The sequence below is a fragment of the Zonotrichia albicollis genome, chromosome 27 (assembly GCF_047830755.1).
Source record: "Zonotrichia albicollis isolate bZonAlb1 chromosome 27, bZonAlb1.hap1, whole genome shotgun sequence".
Taxonomy (NCBI): Eukaryota; Metazoa; Chordata; class Aves; order Passeriformes; family Passerellidae; genus Zonotrichia; species Zonotrichia albicollis.
The window spans coordinates 7,367,676-7,394,866 of NC_133845.1; the positions used below are offsets into that span (position 1 = coordinate 7,367,676).

The 27,191-nt window shown below is 49.8% G+C and overlaps 1 protein-coding gene across 1 annotated transcript; it reads left to right on the plus strand.

Annotated features, from left to right (window-relative positions):
* Positions 1-3,466: 3,466 nt before the first annotated feature.
* KCNJ5 (potassium inwardly rectifying channel subfamily J member 5) lies at positions 3,467-24,300 on the plus strand. Its single transcript, XM_074559478.1, has 3 exons — positions 3,467-3,926; positions 11,814-12,760; positions 23,734-24,300. Exons 2-3 carry the CDS (start codon positions 11,821-11,823, stop codon positions 24,090-24,092), a joined length of 1,299 nt encoding a protein of 432 aa, XP_074415579.1. The 5' UTR covers positions 3,467-3,926; positions 11,814-11,820; the 3' UTR covers positions 24,093-24,300.
* The last annotated feature ends 2,891 nt before the right edge of the window (positions 24,301-27,191 follow it).

Sequence of the window (27,191 nt, forward strand, 5' to 3'; positions counted from 1 at the left end):
GGGCTGCTCAGGCTCAGAGCAGCGCATCCTGAATGCCACTGCCTGAGGTGAATCCCATCCTGAACAGAAAATCAATCCCTCTGCATTTCCATGTTTCCATCCCAGCCCAAAAATATCCAAACTGTGCTGCCATTTGGTGTTAAATCAGCCCTTCTGCAGCCTGCTGGTCCCTGCAGCTCTGGAACATATTTCAAACCTGTGAGGCCATTGAAAACTTTTTCACCACCTCAGCAGGGGCACAGTGATGTCACCGGAGTTGGTTTGCAGCTGAAAAACTGCTCTGAGGTCTGGCTGGTCTTTAATCAGGACAAATTGGGAGATGTCTGTTGAAATAATACGTGAAACACGGCAGAGTTTGCAGTGTAGGGATAAGGAAGCAAAAGCAGGGACTCACATGGACCAGGGGGAAGCGATCCCGCCTGGTGATCAAAGAAAAGCTCCTGAAAGGCCTTTGGTGCTGGTGGAAGCAGTGCCTCTCCAGAGCCCTGCCTGGCATGGCCTGGGCTGTGCTTGGTTTGGTGCAGCAGGCGCAGAAAGGCAATTCCAGCGTGAGCTGGGTGGGTCTGGGGTCAGAAATTCTGCTCTGACACTCGGCAGAGGGGTGGGCACAGCGCTGTGCAGTCCCACAGGGTGGGCAAGGGTCCCAACCATCCACCTGCCACGGACAAACGTCCTTACAGGAGGAGCCTCCAAGCCTCTGCAGCTGGAGAATCCATGGAGGATGCTGGGGACACTGGGATTTCTGCAGCCGCAGGGGCTGGGCAGGCTGCGAAAATCCAGGGCCCCGTGTAACCCCTGGTGTAACCCTGCTTGTGTGGCGGCGTTGGGGCCGGTTTGGAGGGATGGCCGCGGTGCCGGCAGATGGCAGTGCCTGTCAGAACTCCAGAGTCGGGAGAGCAGAATTCCAGCGCCGGGAGCCCCGGGAATCTGCCCGAGGCGGGAAAGGCGTCAGGGACACGCACGGAGCCACTGGAGCTCCGGTGCCATGGGAGCCGTGCGGGCTGGCAGACACAAAGACAGACACACAGACAGACACACAGATACCCACAGAGACCCACAGAGACCGGCTTCCACACACACAGACAGACACACAGGCACCCACACAGACACCCACCCACACAGACACCTACACAGACACACAGATACCCACAGAGACACTCACACACAGACACCCACACAGACACACAGACACCCACACAGACACAGACAGACACAGACACCCACAGAGACACACAGACAGACAGGCACCCACACAGACACCCACCTACACAGACACCTACACAGACACACAGACACGCACAGAGACACCCACACACAGACAACCACACACAGACACCCACCCAGACACACAGACACCCACCCAGCCAGCACAGACCCCTGCAAGCCCCCCCTGCTCCCCAAGCCCCTCCCCGGTGCCAGGGCGGCCGCTCGGGCCAAGGCCGCGGTGGAAGGGCCGATCCCAGCCAGGCCGATCCCAGCCGGGCCGTGACACACCAGCCTTGCACACACTGCGCTCCTCCAGAGATCCCTTCTGCATCTCCCAGCACAAGAATTCATTGCAAATCTTATTAACAGAGATGAGATGAAGGAGGAAGCAGAGCTGATGCCATTCTGAAGGTGGCACTGTCCTTAGTGCTGGGGAAGCAGCGTCCAGGGACCTGCTCTGAAAGCCAACGCTGTGGTTTAGGGGGGCTGACTCTCCCACTGAATGAATTTTTTCTTTAGTGCTTTTTAAGGAAGTTTGAATGCTCATTAAAAATACCCAAAGTGACTGTACTCCCCAAACAACACTTTTATAAAGTTATCACAGACATACCCCTAAAAGGTAAAAGTAATTCTGCTCAAAAGACATTCCTGACAGTCATGAGCAGGCAGAAGATCTGATGGAATTTCACAGAATCTGATGAACAGTTCCTTTCCATGGCCTTTGCTTTCCTTGCAGGGGGTTTCAGTGCTGCCTGGAATTCAGCCCTGAGCTGTTGCAGCCTTGCTGGGCCAGCCTGAGCCGCTGCTGGGCAAACAGGAGCCAGGCTGCTGGGCTGAGCTCCTGCCCACGCTGTGCTGCAGTGGCAAACACCAACCAGCCCGTTAGAAAGCAGAATTACATCCCCAAAATTGATTTTGATGGCTGAAATCCTTGGTCTGGCTCCAGATTCCTGTCCCATCTGGACAGATCCAACATCCACAGGAAGAACCAGAGCACAGATAAAAGGAGTGTGTGTATAGAGATGGGCTTTCTTCTCCCAGTCCCTGGGCAATATGACTATTAATAATATTCAAACCTGTGGTTATTTCCCTTTCTTCAGCATGTCTGTCTTTGATTTTCCCAGTCTAGTCTCCACAATAAGGTGTTATGTAGCTAGATTTAAGCTGGTTAAGACCAAGTTTTCTGATTTGCATGAAGTTCCATTAGTTCTCTTTTTCTCCTGTTCAACAACAACAAAAAAAAAGGAATGCAAATAATAAATTGCGAAATGTCTATTTAGGAAAATAAAAATATCATTCCAATGCTAATGTATTCCATTAGTGATAGGGTAATTTTTAAAAAAAGAAAAAATTGAAAATTATTCAAAGGAGAACAAAAAGTAACTTGCAGGTTTCAGCAATACCCACACAATCCTGCACCCTGCTTTGGTTTGGGTAAGTTCTCTTTTCCTGACCAGACAAATCTTCTGTGAAAGCTCTTCTGATGGGCTGTAATGTGTGTGCTCCTGGAAGAGGGAATTAGGGAGGACAGGGGGACAGGACTGGCAACAAAGCCTGGGGGTAACCTGCAGTCACCAGGCAGATCTGCCTGAGATATGCAGCTGGCCTGACATTTGCTTTTCAGAAAAGGAAATATTTCACTAAGCTGGGGAGACAGTGTGGTATTATCAGTGACAAAGGAAAAAAATAAAATAAAAGAAGAAGAAAAAAGAGGAAAACAAAAAATTACGGCAAGGCACTGAAGCACTTCGAGAGCACTCCCGGGGACCGGCTGGATCCCAGGCAAACCCCACAGCTCGGTCGGCAAACACAATGGCACAGCCTGATGGAACCACGCCGTCCCCTTGCCCCCACTGTGCCGGGTCCAGCCCGGCGGAGTTTCCACGGTGCCGGTGACGATTTTCACACGTGTGAAATGCGCGGCTCTCCCTTCCTCCTGCCTCTTAGGAGCTGCTGTGTTTGTGTGCTGCTGACAGCCCCCAGCCCCGGAGGGTGCGAGCCTAACCCAGCCCCAGAGGGTGCCAGTCCAGCCCCGCAGGGTGCCAGTCCAGCCCAGCCCCAGAGGGTGCCGGGCCAGCCCAGCGCAGCCCAGCCCAGCCCGCACTCCGGGCAGGGCCATCCCGGGCAGCGCTGGGGGAGCCCCCGGAGCCCCTCGCTGCGGGTCCCGGGAACTCGGAGCTCTTTCTCGAGCCCCCGCGATCCCGAGCTCCCCGGGCAGGGACTCGCCTCTCCGCCTGCCCACCCTCCCTCCTCCGCTCCCGGCAGCGCCCAAACCCCTCCCTCGACCCCCGCCCCTGCGCTCACGGAGAGCAGATAAGGCTCCGTCACACGCAGCCTCCCGCCCTCCCTCTGCCCCAGCCCTTCAAAGCCGGGAGCGCCGCGGGTCCCCCGGAGCGGGAGGAGCAGGGCAGAGCGGGCAAGGCAAGGCAAGGCAAGGCAAGGCAGAAGTGGCACCGCCGCGGCGGAGGAGGGCTCGGAGCAGAGCAGCAGATCGGGGATAGCCGGGCCAGGGCGTGGGCAGCCCGTGGCACATCGATGCTGGCTGCCCGCGGGCAGCGGGAGGGAGGCGGCGGCCGGCCCGGGGCCCCCGGGAGCAGCCCGGCTCCCTGGTGATGGCATGGACCGGCCGCTGCTCCCGCAGCCTCGCCCAGCCCCGCGCCTGCCCCCCGCCAGCCGACCCCCGAGCCCCGGCGCCACCGATGCGGAGCCGCTCGTAGCGAGTAAGTTCCGATTCCTTTGTTATTCCAGGGCACTCCCGAGCTGCTCCGGCTGCAGAGCGCCGGGACGAACGCAGAGCTGTTGGGCCAGCGGGATGCCAGGCTCCTGCGCCCGAACCTGCCCCGGTGCGAGCTGTGGACAGGTCCTGCCTAACTCACAGCTGCCTCGGAACTCTTTGGGAAGGCAGGGATTGGATGTCGAGCTTGGGCAAAAGCGCTGTCAGATCCCAAAGGTGTGATGCGGGAAAAGACGTTAAAAGATAGGAACTGCTCAGGTACAGGATTAGTGGAGATCACTGGAATGCAAAGGGCACCAGGAGACTGATCAGTGAGCAGCCCTGAATTATGGAGCGGCTCCATAATCCTTATCTGGAGCCCAAGATTAAATTCTTTCATAATTAGGATACTTGCCAGTCAGCTTGGAGTTACAGAGCCCTGGCAGTGCAGTCTCAGATGAGGAACTGGCACATTCAGCCCTTGGAGGGGACAGGGAATGCAGTGCATTGGGTATCCCTCGGGGGTTATGGCTCTGGGAGGCAAAAGCATGACTGATATTTTTACCAATGTCCTGTTGCATCACTCAGAAAGGCGCCTAGGGTTCTCCTTGTGCCAGCACATGGTGGTTGGGAGCACCAGGTTAACTTTTACACAGCCTCTTTCCCTTGGGTTTGAACAGGGAGTTTCAGGAACCAGCCAAGAACTGGCAGAAACTTACCCTGTCCCAAAAAACTTACCTCTGGCTTTTGGAGATTCTCATCGAGCAGCTCCTTCCTCCTGCACCCTTTTACTTTAAAGTAGACTTGGATTTGTGGAAGAAGAGCTCAGAGGGAAACCACACTGGCTTTTCCCACTGGTTCTCTGAGCAATCCAAGCAACCAGGATCTCCTGAGAAGGTGGGGAGTGTGTGGGGCAGTGTTTGTGCTGGGGAGGTTATTTCAGTTCTGGGCTTCAGTTCTTTGGCTCACTATTCCTACCCACTTGGAGATAAAGGATTAGGATCATTTCTGTTTCCCATGGCAGAATATTTTCCATCTCTGGGAGGTTCCAGCCCAATTATTTGAGGGGGAAAAAAAAAAAAGCAAACAGAGCTTTGGAGTAATATTCCAAGGCAAATCTCCAGACTCCACTGTTTAAGTCACCCCCTTTCTGTTGGGTTTGAGATCAGGAGAGGCCCTTGGACATTTGGGGCAAGCACTGGCCCTTGCCCAACAGTTTGGTATGAGGTCAATTTGTCCTTCTGACTCTGACCCCTTTCTGCAGCGGGTTCAAGCACTGCTGAAGGCCTTGGGGCAAAAAGAGCCTGTGTTTGGTAAATCCATCAGTGAACTCTTTGGGTGCAAGGTACTGCAGAAGTGTGAAGTGGTCCAACAGTTTAATGTATTTTTCAAAACTTTTATTGGACATTTTTTATTTTTGTTGTGTTTTTTAAAGCAGCTGCAGATTTCAGAATGATTCTCTTTTGCTGCGATGGTAAATTCCTAAACAGTGGAGAATGGGAACATTGCTGTTCCTGGGGCAGGATTTTCTCCTAGAGCTGAGATTCCGCTTTCTCAACATCCAGTGTTTGCTGTTCACAGTAAACAACCAAGAGCAGGAGAAACAGGAGTGTCTGATGAGGACAAAGGTGTCCCTGGCTTTGTTCAGTTGTGTTGGTTGAAAGACAATGGTGAGATTTTTCAGTAACACCATAAGGTGTCCCTAAAATAGAGCTGGGGTGAGAGGCCAGGGACAGAGAGGCTGCAGAGTGCCTCAGGCACAGCCACTTCCTTGGAGGTGGAAGGATCAAATTGATTTATTTCCAGGCTTTATTTGTTGTTGGTAGAGAAAACATCATTTGACTGTTCCAAATTGTGGAAAACACCTAAGAGCACAATATTGTGTTTGCATCCTTTGCTCAGGGACTGGCCATACTCAAGGTCTTTAATGCAATGAAGTACAAGAAAATTGCCTGGGAGTGACATGGATTAAATCCTCCCATCCTTCCTGTGCAGTGCAACTGTGCTGTAGGAGATAGTCCCAGTCTTCTGGAAACTCCATATTCTCCAGTCCTGGTGCTCTAACAAGTTGTAAAAGCCTGAATGATGCCTCAAAAAGCATTTCCTAGTTTTCATCTTCTTTTTCTGTAAAAAAAAACCCCACCCAGTCTCTCCTGATCACAGTTTTATTTCTCCACTCTGTTCTGTATCAGTTTGGAGTCATTATATTTAATGCAGCTGTGAACTTGGGAGATGTGTGGGGTTTTTATACTTCAATCCATAGCTGAGGGAAAAATGTATTTGAAACCTGTAGCTGTTTGAGAGAACAGAAACTGCCTTAGTTGGCTTTGGAAATAATCTTGCTGGGTTATTCATCTGGTGGATCAGGCTGTGGAGGCTGTGCAAAGAGATCTTCAGACACACCTGAGGCAGACATGGACTGCATTCCCTGCTGCTGGAGCGGGGGAAGGAGGAAAGAGTTCTGCAGTGATTCCAGGGGCTCATTAGGGATTTTGGAACTGCTAAATTTAATTCCTGCCCTGCCACAGACTCCCAGTGAGTCTGGGTGTTGAAGAACTGTTTTTGTGAGTGATTAACCCCATCCTGAAATATGGGACATAGAGCCCTTCCTTGGTCCAGGCCTCTTGGAAAATACATCAATAAAGTTTTACAGCATGTGATATCTGTGCTGAGTGCTGTAAAACTCTTAGATACCCTGGAGAGTCACATTCCTCCCTCACAACTGGCAATGGAAGGGTCCCAGGATCTCAGAGGAGAAGGATGGGTTGGGAGGTAACTCACAGGAAAAAGGAAAGTGCAAATGTCCAAAAACCCTTCCTTGGGGTCAGATTGGCTCCCTGGCCTGAGAGATTTTCTTTGGAAAGCCTGAGCACCTTCTGTTGGGGTATTCTGAGCCAAGGGCACTCTGGGCACACAGGAGCTGTCACAGCCCAGCTCTGTGACAAGCACAAAGCCACCCTGGCCCTTCAGGTTAAGCAGCAGCCACCATCTCTGTGACCTGGCAGCAGGGAGAGGCCTCCTCAGCCCCAGGGGAATTTGCTGACACATCCTGAGGGCCAGGAAAGGGCTGCTGAGACCGAGGGAGAGGAGGAGAGGGAGGAGAGGCACCTTCCCAGCTCAGTGCTGAGTGAGATGATGCTTGGAGAGGCAGTTACTGGGGTCAGGGAGCTTTGGAACCATGTTTGTTTGTCAAGTGCCACAGGTCTCCTTTCTTGTGCAGTGTCTTTGAATCTTTTTCTTTGGCTTTCAAGGGCACAGCTCTTCTGCAGCCTTCACTCCACCTGTGGATCCCCAAGCACATCCCAAAGAGGCAGCCACCAAAACCCCAAACCTCTATTTATATCAAGTCAGAAAGACAGAATATTCCATGGTTTCCCCCAAATCCACCTGCCTTTCCTCACCTTGCATGCTCAGGGGTGTGTGGAAAGGCAGGCTGGTGGAGCTGACTGCTCAGTCCCACTCACACACAGGGAATAAAAGGGTGGAGGAAAGATGCCTTTCTCAGGGAAATCCAGGCCCCACCTCAGTCAGAGCCTATCTCAAGTCATTTTTCCTCAGATTGTCAAAGGCCATCTTCTCCTAAGACTTCTCCTTCCTCCATCTTTCCATGAGCACTCAGTGTTCAGCAGCCAATGCTTTTATTCTCTTCAGTGCTGCTGCTTTAATTTCCTTTATTCCTGCACCTCCTTCCCTATGTTGCTCCTGTCTGACAATTAAGAATTTCATTCCCTTGCAGCACTGTAACCTAAAGCAGAATGATGTGGCCCAGAGGAATCTGGGCACAGTAACCTGCTTTATGGGGTGTGGGCCAACAGGCAGCAGAAGAACCAGGTCAGGTTTTTCAGTAATCTCTGTTCAGTATTTTTGGTTGCTTGTTGAGAAGTACAGGACTCATTGTCTGGAAAACAAGAAGATAGGGTTAAGGGAAAAAAAAAATTCTGGGAAGTTGTGGGAGGTTTGCTAAAGAACAGTTGCTCAATTATTCTCCCAATGTGAGAAAACACAGGCATTGGGTTTAAAAGAAACAAAAAGAAGTCTGCTTTTACACAGACTCGATGACAGATTCACATCTTTAAACTCCACCTGCCTGTCAGTTTGGTCCTTTCCAGCATCAAATCCCATCCCCATGGAAATTTGTGTGTTTACTGCAGCCAGATCAGCAATTGTTTAAGTGGAAAAAGCCCCCTGGTCAGCAAGGAAAGAAGTTTCTCTAAGTGTTTTATAGTTTTCCCTTCCTTGATGTCTCTGGCAAATTGCTGGACCAGCCAGGAGCACACCAGCTCTGTCAGGAGGGCTGGGAGCTGCTCTGGCAAACCCTGACTCCTGGAGATTGTCACCCCACCCCAGCCTGGCTCCTGTGCAGCAGATCCCAGCCCCTTAATGTCACTGCCTGCCCCGAGTGTGTCATCTGGGCAGAGCTGAACATCAGCAGGGCTGATAAAAACCTCTCTGCAAGGCTGATAATGCACTGACTCACAGCTCCTCATGCAGTAGCCTGTCCTAAAGGAAGGAAGCTTTGTACAGAAGTGACATTTTTATTATCCTGGCCTCGTTTAACCAAAGACAGTAAATGCCAGAGAAACAGAACAGTGCTGTGCCTGTAAGAGGCAATTTCACCCCATGGCTCTCTGTGCTGGAGGGAGCAGGGTTTTACAGGCTGCAGCTGAAATCTCTGGGAGATGTATGAACATATTTACCATGACCTGGCAGAGATGCTTATGGCTGGCAGCAGTGGCTGTGCACTGCACTGGGAAGAGTTAACCAGGTCCTTCCCCAGTTACCCTGCTCCTCTCAGAGCCTCTTGTCATTTGGGCTAAAGTTCCCCAGGGCAGTAAAAATCATGACAGCAAATTTTCTAGAGGATTCTGGTGCCTGGGATCTCACAGACCATCCACATCCATATCACAAATTTTACTGTTGAGGAATTAAGGCAGAAGGAAGAGCAGTGATTTGCTCAGAATTAGAAAGCCCTGGGATCATTTGGAGCAGAAAGCTGGACAGTGTGCAGCCATCCAAAGCTGTGCTCACACTGCTAACCAGGAGCATGCTGTTTAAAGACTGCAAAGCAAAAATTCATATGCTTAATTATTTTCAATAACCACAGACTGAGGTTGTGCTCTCATACTACAATAGGAAAGTTAAAGATGAAATATTGGTAGGAATTGTAATGCCAATGAAGATGTCAGTGAACTTCTTATCCAGCAGGAATTTTTCTGCTTTACTGGATCACTTGGAAGGTGTTCCTGAAGGTTTGCAGAGATGTTTCAGCTGAGCTGGAGATCAGTAGCACCACCAGGGATGTTGCTGGAGATCAGTAGCACCACCAGGGATGTTGCCAGCCCTGTGAGTGTTTTAGTTAAAAAGGTTCCTCCGTACTTTCGTTAATGGGCAGTTCCTCAAACCTGCTCCACCAAGGTGATCTTTCCAAGGATTTAGGATTTTTGGTTTCTTTTCCTCTATTCTGTTCTTTGTACTAAGTTTTAAGATCCTTTTGGTCTCTTTGGTGTGAGTCTAGAACATGTAACCTTCCACTCTAGATTGAAGTTTGGAACTGGATTGTTCTCTCTCCTGTGGTGCCAGCTTCAAATGTACTGTTATAACAAAATTATCTTTAAAACAAGCCTTTTAAAATTGAAAGCAACAGGCAACACTTACCTGGTTTTACATTTAGATTGATGACAAGCTTTTAAGTCCAAATGGAGTAATTTTAGATTAATCAATCAATGCAAACATACATCGAGAGTATTATTTGCGAGAAGGAAGTGAGGAGGTTTTTCACTACCTGATTTCCAGGGGATGGGAGGTTTCTTTCCCTATTGAAGAGGGGGGAATGTGCGGGATTGTTCTGCCATGTGCTTTCACATGTTGGGAAGTGAGAGTCAAGCTGTGCCTTTGTCAGTTTTCAGGATCTTGCAGCACTTTGCTCACGTGTAAAGAGACAAACCTCAGAGCCAGGCCAGCGGGTCGGGAGGCTTGCATTGCAGCAGGCAGTGAGAAGCTGCTGAGGATGTGAGTGAATAAACCCGAGCCAGCTCTCAGGAGGGACAGGCATGGAGCAGGGGTGACTCTTGTGTCCAAATCCTGGCTGGAGAAAGGGAACCCACAGCCCTGGGATTGTCTACCCTGTGTGCAGGGTGGATGGCAAACCCAAATCCCCCTGATTTCCCATCCCAGCAGCAGGAATGGCCATTCCCAGCCCCTGGTGGGGCTGCAGGCTCAGCCCTGGCCCGGCCCTGTGAGCAGGGCTGTGGCAGCAGGCAGCACTCAGCCTGGGCTGGCCCTGCTCACAGGGCTGTGGCAGCAGGCAGCACTCAGCCTGGCCGGCCCTGTGAGCAGGGCTGTGGCAGCAGGCTCAGCCTGGGCTGGCCCTGTGAGCAGGGCTGTGGCAGCAGGCAGCACTCAGCCTGGCCGGCCCTGTGAGCAGGGCTGTGGCAGCAGGCTCAGCCTGGGCTGGCCCTGTGAGCAGGGCAGTGGCAGCAGGCAGCACTCAGCCTGGGCTGGCCCTGTGAGCAGGGCTGTGGCAGCAGGCAGCGCTCAGCCTGGGCTGGCACAGATGGTTGGGCTCCCTGCGGAGCCGAGCCAGCAACAGGCTCCGGCTGCTTCGTTGGAGCACTGATCGATGGTGACTTTGACAAGGGCCACAAGGAGTTCTCTGCCATTATCCAGACTTGGCTGCAGCCAAATGGAAGTGAAAATTTGTTGTTTCATTTATTCATCCTACCTCTGCTTCCTTCCCGCCCACCCTTTGTGCTTTTTAATACCGAAAAGATGGAGCTACTTTGCTCGGTCTTAAAAATTGTCTCTCCCAAGATACTCTTAATTGTATCTCTACACCTTTTCTCATTCACAGGCACATAAGAAGATTAAAGACAGAGGGAACAGTAATAGATTTAGTTAGGTTTTAATGGGATTTGCAGAGGACAATACAGGGAATGAACGCCATAGAAAATATTGCTGCTCTATCTTTGATATCCCTAAGGCTCCTTAGGTAGTCTTTGACAGAGATTTTGTCTATGCCCTGCATCCAGAGTCAAGACTCTCATTTTTTAAAGGAGTATCTAATCATCTCTGTAAACAGGATGTTACATTGGAACTGGCAGACAGCATTGCCGCCCTCATCTCGTGTTATTTATTTGTATCCTGGTAAGCATTACTCTGAATGTCGACAGTGGGCTTTTTAATAGCTCTGATGCATTCCTAAAAGTGCCCAGTGATTTTGTCTAATGTCAGGTGGAGCAAAGGGGTGAGCCCTGATAGATCTCATTAACAGCAGGCCTGGATTCATAACACCCTCACACGTGGGATTCAAGATTCTCAATTAAATGTTTATTTCACGAATAAACTTCCAGAAGGTGATTCAGCACTCCTGAAACCTGGGTTATCCCTGGAGATTCCTTTCTCTGCTGACTGCAAGGGAAGCCTTCATGCATAATTTAGACTCATGTGAGATTTAGGTAGACAGTGGTGCTCAGCATTTTCTCTTAATTTCTAAGGTTTCTCTTGATATGCACCCAAAACCTGAGGCATGAGAAAGCTCCAGTCCCTCCTGAAAAAATGTTGATGTATTTTTACTTTGTTCTGAGTTGTGATCTTAAGCAAATTTGGTGTGTAAAAAAATCTAAGGACAGAAAGAAAACCCAAAAATGTTCCAAGGTTTAAGCGTTCCACACTCCCACAGTGTCCCCATCACCCCAGTAGTTGCTGATGTTTGAAGGGCCTGTGTGTGATAAATCAGTCCTTAATTCTGGCTCACTGCAGGGCTATGTTTAACAAGTGGCTGTTGTGGGAGAAGTGTGAACCCTCCAAAATCAATGTCCTGCTGGTCCAGACAGTGAAACAAAATGGCTTTTTTCTCTTTGCCTTCTGCCTGAATCTGTCCTTCCTTGTTGCGCAGCCCAGCCATGGCTGGAGATTCCCGGATCTTCATGAACCAGGACATGGACATCGGGGTCACGTCCCGGGAGCCCAAGAAGATCCCCAAGCAGGCTCGGGATGACGTGCCCATCGCCACGGACAGGACCCGGCTCATTGCCGCCGAGGGCAAGAAGCCGCGGCAGCGGTACATGGAGAAGAGCGGCAAGTGCAACGTGCACCACGGCAACGTCCAGGAGACCTACCGGTACCTCAGCGACCTCTTCACCACCCTGGTGGACCTCAAGTGGCGCTTCAACCTGCTGGTCTTCACCATGGTCTACACCATCACCTGGCTGTTCTTTGGGTTCATCTGGTGGCTCATCGCCTACATCCGGGGAGACCTGGACCACCTGGAGGACGAGAACTGGATCCCCTGCGTGGAAAACCTCAGCGGGTTCGTGTCGGCATTCCTGTTTTCCATCGAGACCGAGACGACCATCGGGTACGGCCACAGGGTCATCACGGAGAAGTGTCCCGAGGGCATCGTGCTGCTCCTGGTCCAGGCCATCCTGGGCTCCATCGTCAACGCCTTCATGGTGGGATGCATGTTCGTCAAGATCAGCCAACCAAAGAAGAGGGCAGAGACCCTCATGTTCTCCAACAACGCCGTCATTTCCATGAGGGACGAGAAGCTCTGCCTCATGTTCCGGGTCGGGGACCTCCGCAATTCCCACATTGTTGAGGCTTCCATTCGAGCCAAACTGATTAAGTCCAAACAGACCAAAGAAGGAGAGTTTATTCCCCTGAATCAAACGGACATCAACGTGGGATTTGACACTGGAGACGACAGGTTGTTCCTGGTGTCCCCTCTCATCATCTCACATGAGATCAATGAGAAAAGCCCCTTCTGGGAGATGTCCCGCACCCAGCTGGAGAAGGAGGAGTTTGAGATTGTGGTCATCCTGGAAGGAATGGTGGAAGCCACAGGTAAGACCTGTCAGCAGTCAGTCACTGTTTTGAGGAGGAAGGGGGCACAAAGCATTGTGAGCAGTTTGGCATTAGGATTTCCCTGTCCATGTTACCTGGCCTGGGAACACAGTGAGGCTTGTCCTTGGGTAGCGCCTGACTCACGTGGGCATCTGAGATAAGCAGCAGTGAAAAGTTGGGCCTTTAGCTCATGCTGTAGGTTTCACCCTCTTTTTTGTAGTGCTTCACCCTCTCTTATAAGTCTGGGATTGAAGTGAAGGGGTTAGTCCTGGAGCTGCTCATAATCACTTAGAACTGATCCAGGGGAGAAAGAACCAATGGATTAAAGGAATTCTTGAAGTCTGTGGTGGTCTTGTTTCCTGTGATCAAAAATCATGGTGCAAATCTTCTCCCATTTCTTCCCTGTATTAAAGATAGGCTGTAAGTGTGCTATTTTGGGTACTGCTGTAGTGTTGATTTTAATGGGGGCTATGAAGTGCCCAAGTCTCACTGTATCCCATAAAGCAGCACGTGCTGAGGCTGAATGACTTGCACGTGGTGCAGGACACACATTCCCAGAAGGAGCTCAAAGAGGAAAAATACAGAAACTGCTTTTGTGACTCTTGAAGCCCTGCAGCTGCTTCACAGCTCAGACAAAGCCGGGTAATGGGAGATTAGGAGATATCCTCAGTCCATTCCCAGTTTCTCCTAGGGGTGTGTTTGTGACAGCCGATGAAAGAACTCTGTGTCCATGTATAGTGACTCTGGAAAAGGGATAACCCTCAGCTTTCCCGGGAAAGGCAGCTGAGGGAGGGATGGGCACAGAGGCTCCGTCCCACAGGTATCTCCCCCGGGAGCTCTGGCTGCACCTGCAGTCATTTCCATGGGTCACTTCCCCTCTGCTCCGGGTTTGGGGAGGAGCTGGCAGCTCTTCCTGCTGCACTTGCAGCACAGGGAGTGTGTCCAAGCCCCCGAGATGCTCAGGTGCATTCCAGGCAGGGATGCATCCTGGGGTGGCCAGAATGCCTTGATGGAATCATGGTCTGCAGGGGGAAAGGGCTGCAGGCAGCTCTGAGGAGAGAATTGCTGGCTAAAGATGGACAAGCAAAGTCAGAGATGCAAAAAAAAAAAAGCTTTTATAAGCAGTTTTCCCCTTTGGTGTTTCAGGATTTTAGTAATGAGCCCGGAGTTTTCCTGTGGGTGGTGGTTGGAGTTTGTTTTCCATCTCAGTGAGGTTCTCTGTGAGTCATTAGCAGGAGTTTTCAGCTTGTTACAAGTACTCAGTGGTGTCAGCACCCTGTCTCACAGATTCTGCCCCTTGCTGACTGTTAGTGTTATCCCCTCCTGGAGATCTGCTCATTAGTTACAACAGCCAGAGGAGGAAAAATCTCTCAAATTCCTGCCTCCCAAACCTTTGCTCCCAAAGGCAGCTGTCCAGAGAGGTAATTCAGTGTCCCAGAGTCTCCCTTTAGGTGATCAGCAGTGGTTGACTTCCCCAAACAGAGCTGATGGTGGGAGGTGATGGATAAATTACATTCCACTGGGGCTGCAATATGTGCTGTGGGAGTGGAATTCACCTGGCATGTCCAGGGAAATGCTCTTCCCCAGCAGAGCATTGTAGAGACGTGGCAAAGGAAGGGGTGGGTGGAAAAGACTATCAAAGGCAAGGATTTGTAACAGTGACTTATTCTGCAGCCTAAACATTTATTAGAGGCTGGAGCCTCCTAATCTGAGCGTGGAATGCAGCTCCTTGTTTGTCCAAAGCCTCTTTCCTCGTCACAGAGTGACACTGAGAGTGCTTTGAACCCCTGCTGCTCTGCCTTCCTCCAGCAAGGCTCAGCCTCGCTGGGGATGTGCGAGAGGAAGTCATTATCAATAACAACCTCGCAATTAAAAGCATGGCAGAGGAATAATATTGCCTTACAAATGGGCTCCTGTCCCAGAGGGATTGCACAGGCCAGGCTGTAAGGATATTAAGGAGCATACAGCTGTGGAAATGAATTATCCTGGGCTCACAAGGCAGCCTGGGAAGTCCCAGCCTGGAGCTGGAGGAGGCATTTTGCACAAACTCGGAGCTGAGTGGACTTTGGATCCAGTTTGGAGGCTGGGATGGGTCAGCCAGGGGAGTGGGGTATTTTGAGACAAGAAGAGTGGCTTGCAGAGACAGTGTTTGTGCTTTCCTGCTTCATCCTCACACTTGGGAATATTGATAAAGCAGTTTGGGGTTATTAATCCCTCCCTCCACACCTTAAAATCTGCTCCAAGCAAGTTCTTAAGGTGCTTCCCTGCGCGTGGCACTGCTCAAGCCCCATCTGCTCTCAGGTGTGGTGTGATATTTACTCCCAGCAGGACTCTGTTAAATCCTGACACTGTCACAGCCCGCTCGGGTTCAGGGCAGTGTAAAATACAACAGAGCATTTGTTCCCTTAGCAACCCCTACGGAAAATGAGGACTCCACCCCCCAGAGTTCAGAGGTATACAGCTCTGTTTTCCATAAGGTCTTTGGAAAGCAGGTCAGAAATGTGATTGGCAACATATCAATGACCACAGAAATGGAAGCACAACTAAAAGTGGGGATATTTTTCACTGATAATTTGGGACAGTGATTTTATAGCTATTTTCAGTAGATTTAACCAGGCACACACATATTACAAATGTAATGTATTGTCTCCTCTCAAACAAGCCGTTCTATTTACTGACATTTAAGTTTAATTCTGACCCAGTGCAAGGCAAAGATGGTAAATAGCTTCAAATGAAAAGTGTAGAATAAATTCTGAGGAGTTCAGACCCTTCAAGTCATTGGGTTTTTTACAAAGTGAAACGCTGTGACTTAAAACAAAGATTTTGTGTTTCAAGTTATCTTGGTTTTTCAAAGGTCTGAGTAACAGCACACTGAAGAACAGCAGCTCACCAGCCAGCCTGAAATGCAGTGGGTTTATTTGGCTGAAAAAGATAAAAAAGCTGGTGTTACTGCAGTGAGAGCTGTGTGGCACCCAGGGCTGCTGCACTGAGGGACCCCCAGAGCCTGGCACAGCCCCAGGCTTTTCCCATTTGTGTTTGGGATGGGTGATGGGGCTCCACGAGAGGGGGGAGAAGGCCAAAGGGAGAGTGAATTTCTGGGCAGATCTGTTGTGGTCACTGCCAGCTGAAACGAGCTCTGTGAAGACAAAATCAATCTTGCTGACAAGTGTTCTGACTCCCAGGGGGCTCCGTGGGCATCTGGGGGCAGCAGCATCACCCCCAGTGCTCCTGGTGAGCTGGGCACAGGCATTCCTTCAGGGAATCCTTTATCTCTGCCTTATCACAAAGGGACTCTTGTCAACATCAGCTGCCCCGAATCTGACTTGCAATAGAAGGGATCAAAGCAAAGATGGAAAATCTGTTTGCACAGTGAATACATTTTTGCTTTCCCTGCCTCTCTGCTCCCCAAAATCTCAGGGCCAGCCTAGTGAAGGACAGCTCCTGCTGCTGGCCAGAGCTCCTGCCCTTGGCCCAAACTGGGCAGTGTTTAAAAGCTGCTGGGACAGGGGAAGCAGGGCAGGTGCAGGCCCCCCTTCCCACGTGCTGCAGTCAGCTGGGCTGTGGTGAAGGATTTGGCTCATCTGGTTAGGGAACATTAGCAAGTCCAATTTGTTAAAAGACTGTTTTTCTCTGTAAGCCATCACTGCATGCGCTGACACACTCTGCATATCCTACAAGACTTCCTGACAGGTAATTTAAAGGGACTGTCTTCTCTCCAGCTTTACCCTCCCTCTGCTGTTTGCTGACAGTTATCCCAGTCCTGGATCCAAATCCTGCTTTTTCTGTCGCTTCCTGCTGCCCTGGCTCCCTGGGCACAGCATCCAGCACTGCTGCTCCCTGGGCACGGAGGCAGCAGAGCTTGTTACTCCACTCCTGGTCCTCCCTGGTTTTCATTGCCTCTTTTTCCCAGCACAATTAAATAAGGCACAAGAAACACTCCAGATGCTCGATTAGTCCAGTCAGTAAATGAAGTTTTAATGAACTCTTATGTAAGTACAGGTATGTATTTTTCTGGCTTAGAGTCAGTGTGATAAAAAGGGATTTAATGATTAGAAGTAATTAACCCATCCTGTCCCTGTGGGAGTGTAGGCAAACAGCAGAGTTTCACACCTCAGTTTATCCACCTTTACAGAGGACAGAGTGCAGTTTCCTGGCTGTAAATGGAGTAGTCACAACAAAAGATGTGCTGAAATTAATCATGATTTTCATGGGAGCACAAAGGAAGGGTGAAATTACTGAATGGAGTTTCTGGGCATTCATCATCTGGTTTGGGTTGTCTTGTGTTGCTTTGCATTTTGCATATAAATAAGTTTTCTGCAAGGAATGTCTTGCAGAAGTGTTACAGACACTGCCTAAAAAATGATAGGAAGAGATGTCTCAGGTCACTGTGTTCATGAGCTGGGCTGTCCTCTGGAGGCAGAGGCTGGCACTGGTGTCTGAGGTGCCTCTGCAGTCCCTGTAAACCCTACAGGAGTTACCTGGTGAGAGCTTGGCTGGGCCTGCTGGAGACATGGCAATTGAATCCTAGGTCTTTACATCATAAAGTCCTTTTATTATATTTTTTCCCAGTGCCTAAGAGCTTTTCCATGCCTGGAGAGCATTCAGATAAATTAAAATCCTATTACTCTTCTCTGGCATAAATATCAAAGTGAATCAAGCCCAGCCATGTCCTCTAAAGGAGACAAGCACAAGTAATTGGAGGACCATGCTCCTACCTTCTAATATTCCTTTTCAAGCTGGAAGAATATTGACTTTTTGGATGTTACAGTGTTCTTTGGTCTAATTAACACAGAGGGACTAATAACTTTTATAACTTACCATATGCTAATGCAAATTGAAAGACACATATTGCTTAATTACAGCAATAGAACTTTAATTTTTTATACCTTTTCCTTGCCACCCATAAACTTCCATCACTGGCACTGCACGTCCGAGTCCATCAGCTCCTGGGCAGTGAGTGTCCCACAGCTTCAGAGCATCCAGGAGGAGGAGAAACATCATCCTGGGCACAACAGAGAGGGCAGAGGAGGGAGAGCAGTGCCAGCAGGGTCTGTGTCCCTGGGGCCGAGCGGATCTGGCCCAGCCCAGGCAGGCACATGACATTTCCCAGCAGATAATCACTGAGCTCCCTGGCATTTCAATGAGCACAGTTAATTTTAGCCTGATGAAAAATGTTGTCTTGACAGCCCCAGGGGCTGGGCTGTCTCTGCCCACTGAGGAACTGCAGGCCACAGAGCAGCACTGGGAGGTTCTGCTGGGATGGAATCTCATGGAAGCCTGGGGAGATTTGGAGCAGCCCTGGGAGGTTCTGCTGGGATGGGATCCTGTGGAAACCTGGGGAGATTTGGAGCAGCACTGGGAGGTTCTGCTGGGGATGGATCCCATGGAAGCCTGGGGAGATTTGGAGCAGCACTGGGAGGTTCTGCTGGGATGGGATCCCAAGGAAGCTTGAGAGATTTGGAGCAGCACTGGGATGTTCTGCTCAGGATGGTGTCCTGTGGAAACCTGGGGAGATTTGGGGTTGGCAGAGCACCCTCTGTGTCTCCCCTTTCTCTCCCATTAACCGAGGTCACCTGGCATGGGATGTTTGCCAAAAATCAGCATCTCCAAGAGCTGGAGAGAGCCTTTGGTGTCCCCCAAGCAGCTGCAGCTGCAGATGGGGGTGCTGAGGTCTGGTTTAGCCGGGCACCAGGGGCACTGTGCCCTCCCAGGCTGGGCTGTGCTCCAGGGCAGAGCAGCAGGATCAGCCGTGCTGAGGCGGCTCCTCCCGAGCCCTGGCAGCAGCTCAGACATTCCAGCTCTTTGATAACGACTGTGATGACAGCAGAGAGCCTATTCCAGCGTTCCTGGCACTTGTTCTACACGCTCTGCTCTCAGATGTGCTGAGACACGGCTCTAATACACATCACAGCCTGCTGGGGCTGCTTCCTCTGCTGGGCAGGAGGAAGGGGCTGTGCAGGGAGCATCCCTGGCTGCCCTGAGCAGGAGCAGGCACAGCTCAGTTACTGATCTGATCTCAGTTACTGATCTGTGCCTCCAACCCACAGCTAAAAAACCCACTGAGGATTCTGCTGTAGTGAAATTATCACTAAATCTCTGTGCAAAGCTTATTGCACAACTGGAAACCAGGACACAGTGCCATGGTCTCCAGCACCTCCAAACCCTGGAACTGGTTCTAGCTTTACTGAATCTTGGTGCATCTGCTTCTAACTTCAGACAAGTTTGATCTCTGGTTTCCATTAAAATCGAGTTTTGTTTGCAGCATGAAGGTGAGCTGCTGCAGTAAGAGATGAGAAAGCTGCAACTAAAAGTGGACATCTGAAGATTTCTCATATCATTGCATGTTTTCCTCAACAGACACATTGTACACATTTATCTTAAACGTACTTTTTCATTTTAAACCAGATTGTTTAGGAGAAAACGAAACTTCTAATGGTCTTACAACCCAGAAAATATAATAGAGTTAAAAACTGTATGTCTGTGAATTCAAGTACATCTACTTGGACTGAAAGAAGGAAAATGAGGATATAGGGCCATGAAGATGATGGGATGGAGCTGCTCTCCTGTGAGGCAAAGCTGAGACAATTGGGATTGTTCAGAGGAGAAGCTCCAGGGAGAGCTCAGAGGCCCTGCCAGGGCCTGAAGGGGCTCCAGGAGAGCTGGAGAGGGACTGGGGACAAGGGATGGAGGGACAGGACACAGGGAATGGCTCCCACTGCCAGAGGGCAGGGCTGGATGGGATACTGGGAATTGGGAATTGTTCCCTGTGAGGGTGGGCAGGCCCTGGCACAGGGTGCCCACCCTGGATCCCTGGCAGTGCCCAAGGCCAGGCTGGGATTGTGTAAGGTGTCAATGTTTAATGTCCCTTCCAACTCAAGCCATTCTGGGATTCTGTATTCTTTTGGCATGAATTTTATTTAAATGAAACTCCCAAATAGCACTTCTCTATATCTGCACAGTTGAAACCCAGAATATGTAGTTGTGTATTCTTTAAGGGAAGGATTAACAGCCTTTACTGGGGCCATACATGCTGTGGTTAATTCTGCAAGAAATTCAGAGAGTCTGGAATCTCTCTTCAGTACTTGTGCTCCCCAAAGTGTCAGTGCTTCAGTGCATGAGTGATGGAAGAGCAGGAATGTCACAGTTGGTGTGGCACCCAGATCTGGGTCTGTTTGCAGCCAGGGGTTGCACTTGGTGATCCTTGTGGCTTCCTTCTAATTCAGGATATTCTGAATTTGGATTCCGCTTGATGGATGGGAGCATATGGCAAATGATTCCCTATACCCAAGACATCCCACAGCCTCAGATAAACCAGAATGAAATGAAACAGGTGATTTTTTCTCAGGGATACACAATGAAACAGGTGATTTTTTTTCAGGGATGCACAATGGAACAGGTGATTTTTTTCAGGGATACACAATGGAACAGGTGATTTCTTCAGGGATAAAAATGAAACAGGTGATTTTTTTTTCAGGGATGCACAGTGGAACAGGTGATTTTTCAGGGATACACAATGGAACAGGCGATTTTTTTCAGGGATACACAATGGAACAGGTGATTTTTCAGGGATACAAATGGAACAGGTGATTTTTTCAGGGATACAAATGGAACAGGTGATTTTTTCAGGGATACACAGAGGTCTGAGTCTGGGGGTTGCTGTGCCCCTCTGCAGGGTGGGATGTTCCAAGCACGGAGGGTGCACGTTGTGTTCCAGTGGCAAGTGGCTGCATCCACGTGCTCTTAATAAAAACAAGGTTTATTGTTTCCACACCTCTTCTGTCATCTTTTCGCAGTCACAGAGGCAATAATTAGCTAGGGACATTACAGATGCATTAATTAACCAGGCTGGAGAGCACAGGGCAGCCTGCAAAGCAGGCACTTAATGGAATTTGAAGCAGAGACAATGGTGTTGTTTACTGGGTGATGTGGGAGTTGCCAAGCAGTGTGTCCCCACGCAATTAAACACCACTGCACATGTGCTAAAAAGGAATATTTGAATGGGATTATGGAGCAATTACAAGTTGTCTTATTGTGCTGGCTCAGTGTCCCCCTGGGGTTACAGAAAGCAGCTCCTGCAGGAAGCTGGCAGCAGCAGTGTTTGCTTGCTGAAAGCTTTCCATTGTTCCTGCCCTAATTGAACACTTAGAGCTGGACTGGGATGGTGTCCCAGGAGCTCAGGTTCACTCAGGTGCTCCCCCAGGGAAGGAGCTATTTCAGGCCTGGATTATAAGGCAGGAGTTCCCTCAGAGGGCCCCAGGCCCCCACATTTCACAGGGAGGCCCCATCTTTGCCCTGGAGACTCCTTGATGGTACCTTGATGCAGCACTTGGAAAAGCAGGGTAAGAAGCAGCTGGTGCATCCACAGGACTGATCCTGGAGCCTGCAGGGTCTCCTCTCCTGCTCTGAAGGAGGCACTTGGAGGCCTTTGGGATTTCTGGTGTGCCAAAGCAGCGATGTGCAGAGGGAAAAGGACTGGTTTACTTTAGCCAGCTGCTGGTTTCCAGCCTCCTGGCATGGGGCAGCCCCAGGAAATGGGATCAGCCCTGCAGCCCTGACCCCCCAGACAACAGGAGTGAAAGCCCTTGCCTGGGTAGGTCAGGGTGGGATCAGTGCCTGTAACAGCTCCCCTGGCAAAAGCTGTACCAGGACTGGGGAATCAGCACTGCTGGGGCTTCCAGGGAGTGAGGAGCTGGCCAGGGCAGGGGCTGATCCCCTCACCCCAGGGCTGCTGATGCTGCACATGGCAGAGCCACCAAAGGCAGGAGTGGCCTCACCTGCTCCTTAGCTCTGCAGCAAAAGCTGAGTTTCCTGAAAAGCCACTGAACTTCCACAGAGCTTCTCCACGAGGCAGCAGCACTTGGGGTGGTTTTCATTCCCTGGCTGTGTTTCTCAAGGCAGCCTCTGCACTTCCCAGTTCCTTCCAGCCCAGGAAGCAGCACGCTGGAACACTGTGACTAACGCTGTACTTGTTGTTCCTGCCCAGAAGCAAACACTCCTGCAGATCTTGAGGGGAAGGATTGGGTTTGCAGCCTGTGCTACAGAGCTGCAGATGTCTCAGCATTGCGTGTGTCAATGTCTCTTCCCCTTTCAAGGAACAAAATACTCCTGGCCTGGTGGCTTTAAACCATGGAAAGCACTAAGAGGCTTTCAGCTGTGCAGAACTTGCCTGTGTGGGTGTCTTTTAATGGTCTGTAGCAATTATAAGAACAAAATATTCCTCTTTTCACAAAGGTGGATTTTTTTTAAGGAAAGGTGTTTTCTGATTGCTCTGAGATTTCAGTCACTTATGAGCTCACAGAGTGAGGATATGTCATATGCTCTTCCCTGAACCATCTGACACTGAGATTTCTTCTCTCTATGCATTACTTTAGATTTCTGTCCCTGTGCTCTGGGCTGCAAGAATTAGACTTGCAAGTATTGGCCAGAAACTGGATCAAGGCATGTTTTGAATCTATTCCAGTCAGGCCAATCCCTCACCCTCTATGAGACAACAGTGGGAGGACTTTGTGAGGTTAACTTTTTACTGGAAATCAATTCCAAAATCAAAATATAATTAGGAAAAAGAGAAGAAAAATGTTTGGAAGAGAAGATAGCCTTGACACTGGCAAGTGATTCCAAGAGGATTTGCTCACAGGTGTGCTTATCCCTGCTCTGCAAAGCTTCTCTTTAAACTTGCTCAAAGTAAATAAGCTCTGATCCATGGGGCTGAGGAGCAGCGTGACAAGTACCAGTTCCTGTGAGCCTGTTCATTCAGACCACAGCTCAGCAGCACAAGGGCTTGATCCATCCTGGGGATTCAAAAGCCAGCTGGGAAGGGAACCCCTCACCTTTGGGCTGAGCATCCAGGTGTGTGCAGGGAACTGTGGCACTGCTGCACAGGGAATTCTGGCACTGCTGCACAGGAATTGTGGCACTAATGCACAGGAATTGTGGCACTAATGCAGGGGAATTGTGGCTCTGCTGCACAGGAATTGTGGCACTAATGCAGTGGAATTGTGGCACTGCTGAACAGGAATTGTGGCACTAATGCAGTGGAATTGTGGCACTGTACCATGAACTCTTCCTCATTCCTTAAGAGTTACATCTCTCTTTTCTCATGTCTCTTTCACTGTTTGTTATCTTACTATAGCTAAGCTCAAAGACACTGCTATCTATGCAAGTGCAAGACTTAGAATTAGCCACAGTTTTGTACTTTTCTAGTCTTTAGCTAGCCAAACTCTCAACATGGCACTGCTGAACAGGAATTGTGGCACTAATGCAGGGAATTGTGGCACTGCTGCACAGGAATTGTGGCACTAATGCAGAGAATTATGGCACTGCTGCAGGGGGATTGTGGCACTCAGGCAGGGAATTGTGGCACTGCTGCAGGGGAATTGTGCCACTAATGCAGGGAATTGTGGCACTGCTGCAGGGAGTTGTGGCACTGCTGCAGGGGAATTGTGCCACTAATGCAGGGAATTGTGACAGTGCTGCACAGGGAGTTGTGGCACTCAGGCAGGGGATTGTGGCACTGCTGCACAGGAATTTGGCCCTGCTGCCGAGAAGAAGGGATGGTGGCAGCCCCGAGGAGGGCAGGGCAGTGGCTCCCTGTGCCCTGGGCTGTGTGGGTCGGGGCTGGGGCAGCACTTGCAGGGCTGGGGTTGTTCCAGTAGCATCCACCGGGAGCCGTTTGTGTCAGGCACAGAAACAGCAGCTCGGCAGAGCCGGGGAGGCAGAGAGAAGCTGCTTAGAGCCTGCAAACCCCTAAGCACGAGGTTCAGGAGGTGGAAGATGCCGATGTGAATGCATCCCTTTCCCTCTGGGTGCTCGGCTTGTTCATGATAGAGGCTTTTTGAGGCTTATTAAGCCAAGACTTTGCTGTGTCCCAGAGCAATCAGGTATGGAAAGGACACAGAAGTGCTTTTAAGTGCCAGGCGTGGTTGGGTGAGCACATAAGGAAGCTTTGCCTCTAACATCCCTCTCTTTCCACCCAGGGATGACTTGCCAGGCTCGCAGCTCCTACATGGACACCGAGGTGCTGTGGGGACACCGCTTCACCCCCGTGCTCACCCTGGAGAAGGATTTTTACGAGGTGGACTATAACAGCTTCCACAGCACCTACGAGACCCACACGCCCGTGTGCTGTGCCAAGGAGCTGGCCCAGTCCCGCCGGGAAGGGCAGCTCCTGGGGCCCCTGCCCAGCCTGGCCCGGGACACAGGGACAGCCGGGGAGGATGAGGACGAGGAGGAGGAGGAGGAGGAGGAGGAGGAGGAGGAGGAAGGCAGGGAGCCGGCGGGACTGAGCGGAGCCAACGGGACGGCAGGAGAGGGGAAGGAAGAGGTGCCTGTATAACCCTGGAGCCGCTGGAGCACAGCCCTACGCCCTGCTGGGACACTGCCCTGGCAGCCAGGGCTGGCATTCCTGGCCTGCTGCTCATCCTGGGGTCACTGCACTGCACCTGCCTCAGATCCCTCCGTTCCCTGAGGCTCTGAGCTTTGCCCTCCTCTGCAGAGCACCTTATCTCCATGGACAAGGCCCACTCTTGTCATCACTTTCAAAAGCGAAATTCCCACTGCTGGTTGTTTCAAAAGGTGTTCATTGGATGTGCAGAACTCTGCCCCTCTTGCCAGGGGGTTTGACCACTCCAGAATGTCCCATCTCAGTATGAAGAATGTGATTTCATACCTTCACTTAACTTGTGAGTCAATGTATTGTAGACATTGTTCCGGCTAAATTAAAAGAAAAGGTAAAAACCACCCTGCTATGTAGTGGTATTCATGTTTTGCCTTCATGAATTTTACAATGTTAGTGTTTGCTTCCAGGATTACAGTCATTGAGGTTTATTTCCTACAAAATGTCTGATATGAGCAGGGCTCCTTTCCCTGCAGACCTTTCACATGTTTATCCAATGTTTTGTCTTCTCCAGCTGAGGTGTTTTGTGTACTCTTTTCATGGAATCTCTGACACATTTCATCGGCTACCCATGGTCAGAGAAAGTTTCGATTTTGCCCCATTTAAGGTTTTTTTCTGGCCTCAATGTCCCAGTTGCAGTTCCAATTGATGATTTAAAACAAAGGATGTAGTCCCCTGGGGGTTAGAATGTTCTGGAATTTCAGAGGCTCTGGAGTAGGGAGACTGGATAAGTGGCAGTTTGCAAAATTCGCTGCTCTTCTGCAAAGCACATATTTAAAATAAAGGTTGAAGGGCCGATCTTCCTGCAGCTAATGGGAACACACTGACATAACTGAAGCCAACAATTTTGATCTTTAGAAAGAAGCAGAAAACCAGATTTCCCAAAGAGGATTGTCTCATCCAGAAAACGAATGAAGAAAAGCAATATGTGAGATGAAAGATTTCCACAAATTTCAACAACACAGGGAAAAAAAAAATGGCCTTGTTGAGGAAAATCTCTTCCCTTGCTCCTAAAACTTTGGTGGAAAAAACAGGCTACCTGCAGAATTCCATCTTTAGTAAAATAAAATGAGGAATACATAATATGCAAGAGTTATTTTCCATAGAGAAAGGACTGTATCTTTATCTGGGAAATAAATGTGCATTGTCTGGACTGAGCTGCACACTCAGGATCTGAAATACAGTTTTGCCTCTTGATTTTAATACAAAGACAAGATAAACTGGAAATAGAAAGCAGTGGTTTTATTGACATGGAAACAAGGAGGAGAGTGCAATCTGCAGGGGTCAGAGATATCATTTACTTAGAGATGCAATCTTATAATGCAGGAAAAGAGAAATTTGTGGGGGCTTTTCTGAGGGGGTAGAAAAATGACCACAACATGGCTGTGTTGTACCTGAACCATGCTAGGAACCAGCAGCCAGCTTGGCCTCCAGGGTACAGGAATTATCTCTCATTTTTACAGCACATTTCAAGGGAAGGAACTCCACTGGAAATGCTCATCAGTTCTAGAAAGCATCTTGCAGGCTCAGAGTGGCCAGAACTTTTCCAGAGGTTTCATTTTTGTTTTTCTGCTCAGGTTCTTTCTCTATCCTGAGCTTCAGAGGAACAAAGAGAAGAAAACAGAGAGAAATGAGATCCTTAGAATGGCTTGTTCATTTTCTGAGACCTTCTCACCCAACCTCTGCACGGTAATTACATGTCAAAAATCCAAACTGGGTTTCAGATTTTCTTCCTCTGTAGCTGAAGTGATCTCCTGCTGCAGGAGATGGAAATGGAAAGCAAACCTGCAATGGGTCTGTGCAAGTGAGAGCCCTCAGAGGGATGTTACAGAAACCCTGCCCAGGGAGAGCCTTGTCCAGCTCAGCTGGACATGAGAGGGGTTTGATGGGTCCCTCCTGTGAGGTCCAGAGCCTGGAAAATGGCACTGGACCCCCTCTCACCTTCCTCCTGCCTGGCTCTTGCCTCCCAGAGAGAAAATGGCCACCTGCAAATATCCCAGAAGCTCTTCAGTCTGCTCATTGCCCTCAAGATCTCATCCCACAAAGCTGCTCCTTCCTAAGACCGTCGAGTCTGGGAATTCATACATCCTCCTGTAAGGAGTTTGGGTTGTGCAAATCTATCCCAGGGCATGGGGGTAGCACAAGGCTGGTTCTGTGTTTGCAATCTGCAAATGTGCCCCAGTGGCTTCCTGAATTGAGGTTTCAGCCTGTATCTGCATGAGCTGAGCTCAGAAATTTCCCTGGTTCTGGCGGATGGAGAAACCCCCTCCTGCATTCCTCACTGAGCTGAGCAGATCCAGAGCAGAGGCTCCCCCAGGGCTGGGGGCGCCCTATGTGCTTCCTGTATTTTCAAACCATATTTTCAAGTTGGGAAGCCTGGCCACCGTTTCTGGGGGTTCAGGGACCCCTTCCAAAGCCTGTCAGGCAGGCCCCAGGGTCGTCCTGTTCCTGAAAGAGTTTTAATTTAGTGAATGTATTGAACTTTCCTGAAAGTGAGGGAGAGCACCTCTTCCAGAATTGTCCTCTCTGACAATTGGATCAGTTTCCCTGCTGTTCACCAGCGTGTGCAGGACAATAAACCATGGGAATAAAAGCATACAAGATCCACTCTTTGCTGTAATGAACATTTAGATACAAAGCTGCATCTCTTTTGGGAGTTGAAATAACTCACACAGATACATCCACCCACATAAATACCCCATATAAACTCTACACTCATCAGTGTACTTTTAAAAATGTTAACTAATACTCCACAAGAAACATTTATAACCTGTAAGCATGCTATTCACCCATGAATAACCATTTCTATAATGGACCCAGTAAACAAGCTAAAAATACATATTCAAAACATGGAAAACATCTGCTTTATGAATGTATCACTGATAAGGCAAAGTCACAACAGAATCCATCCACAACTCATGTAGGAGCCACTTAATGCATAACAGGGGCTCTCAGAGGCTGCCAGTGTTGTGTGTGCAAACATTTCCACCTGAACGCTGCATTTTAACACAGCACCTGAGGGCTGGCTCATTAACCATG

What these genes read in the sequence shown, in the direction of transcription:
- KCNJ5 (XM_074559478.1), top strand. Translation starts at nt 11,821, where the DNA reads ATGGCTGGAGATTCCCGGATCTTCATGAACCAGGACATGGACATCGGG. An exon ending in AGGAATGGTGGAAGCCACAG is followed by an intron (nt 12,761 to 23,733) that starts GTAAGACCTGTC and finishes CTTTCCACCCAG; the next exon opens with GGATGACTTGCCAGGCTCGC.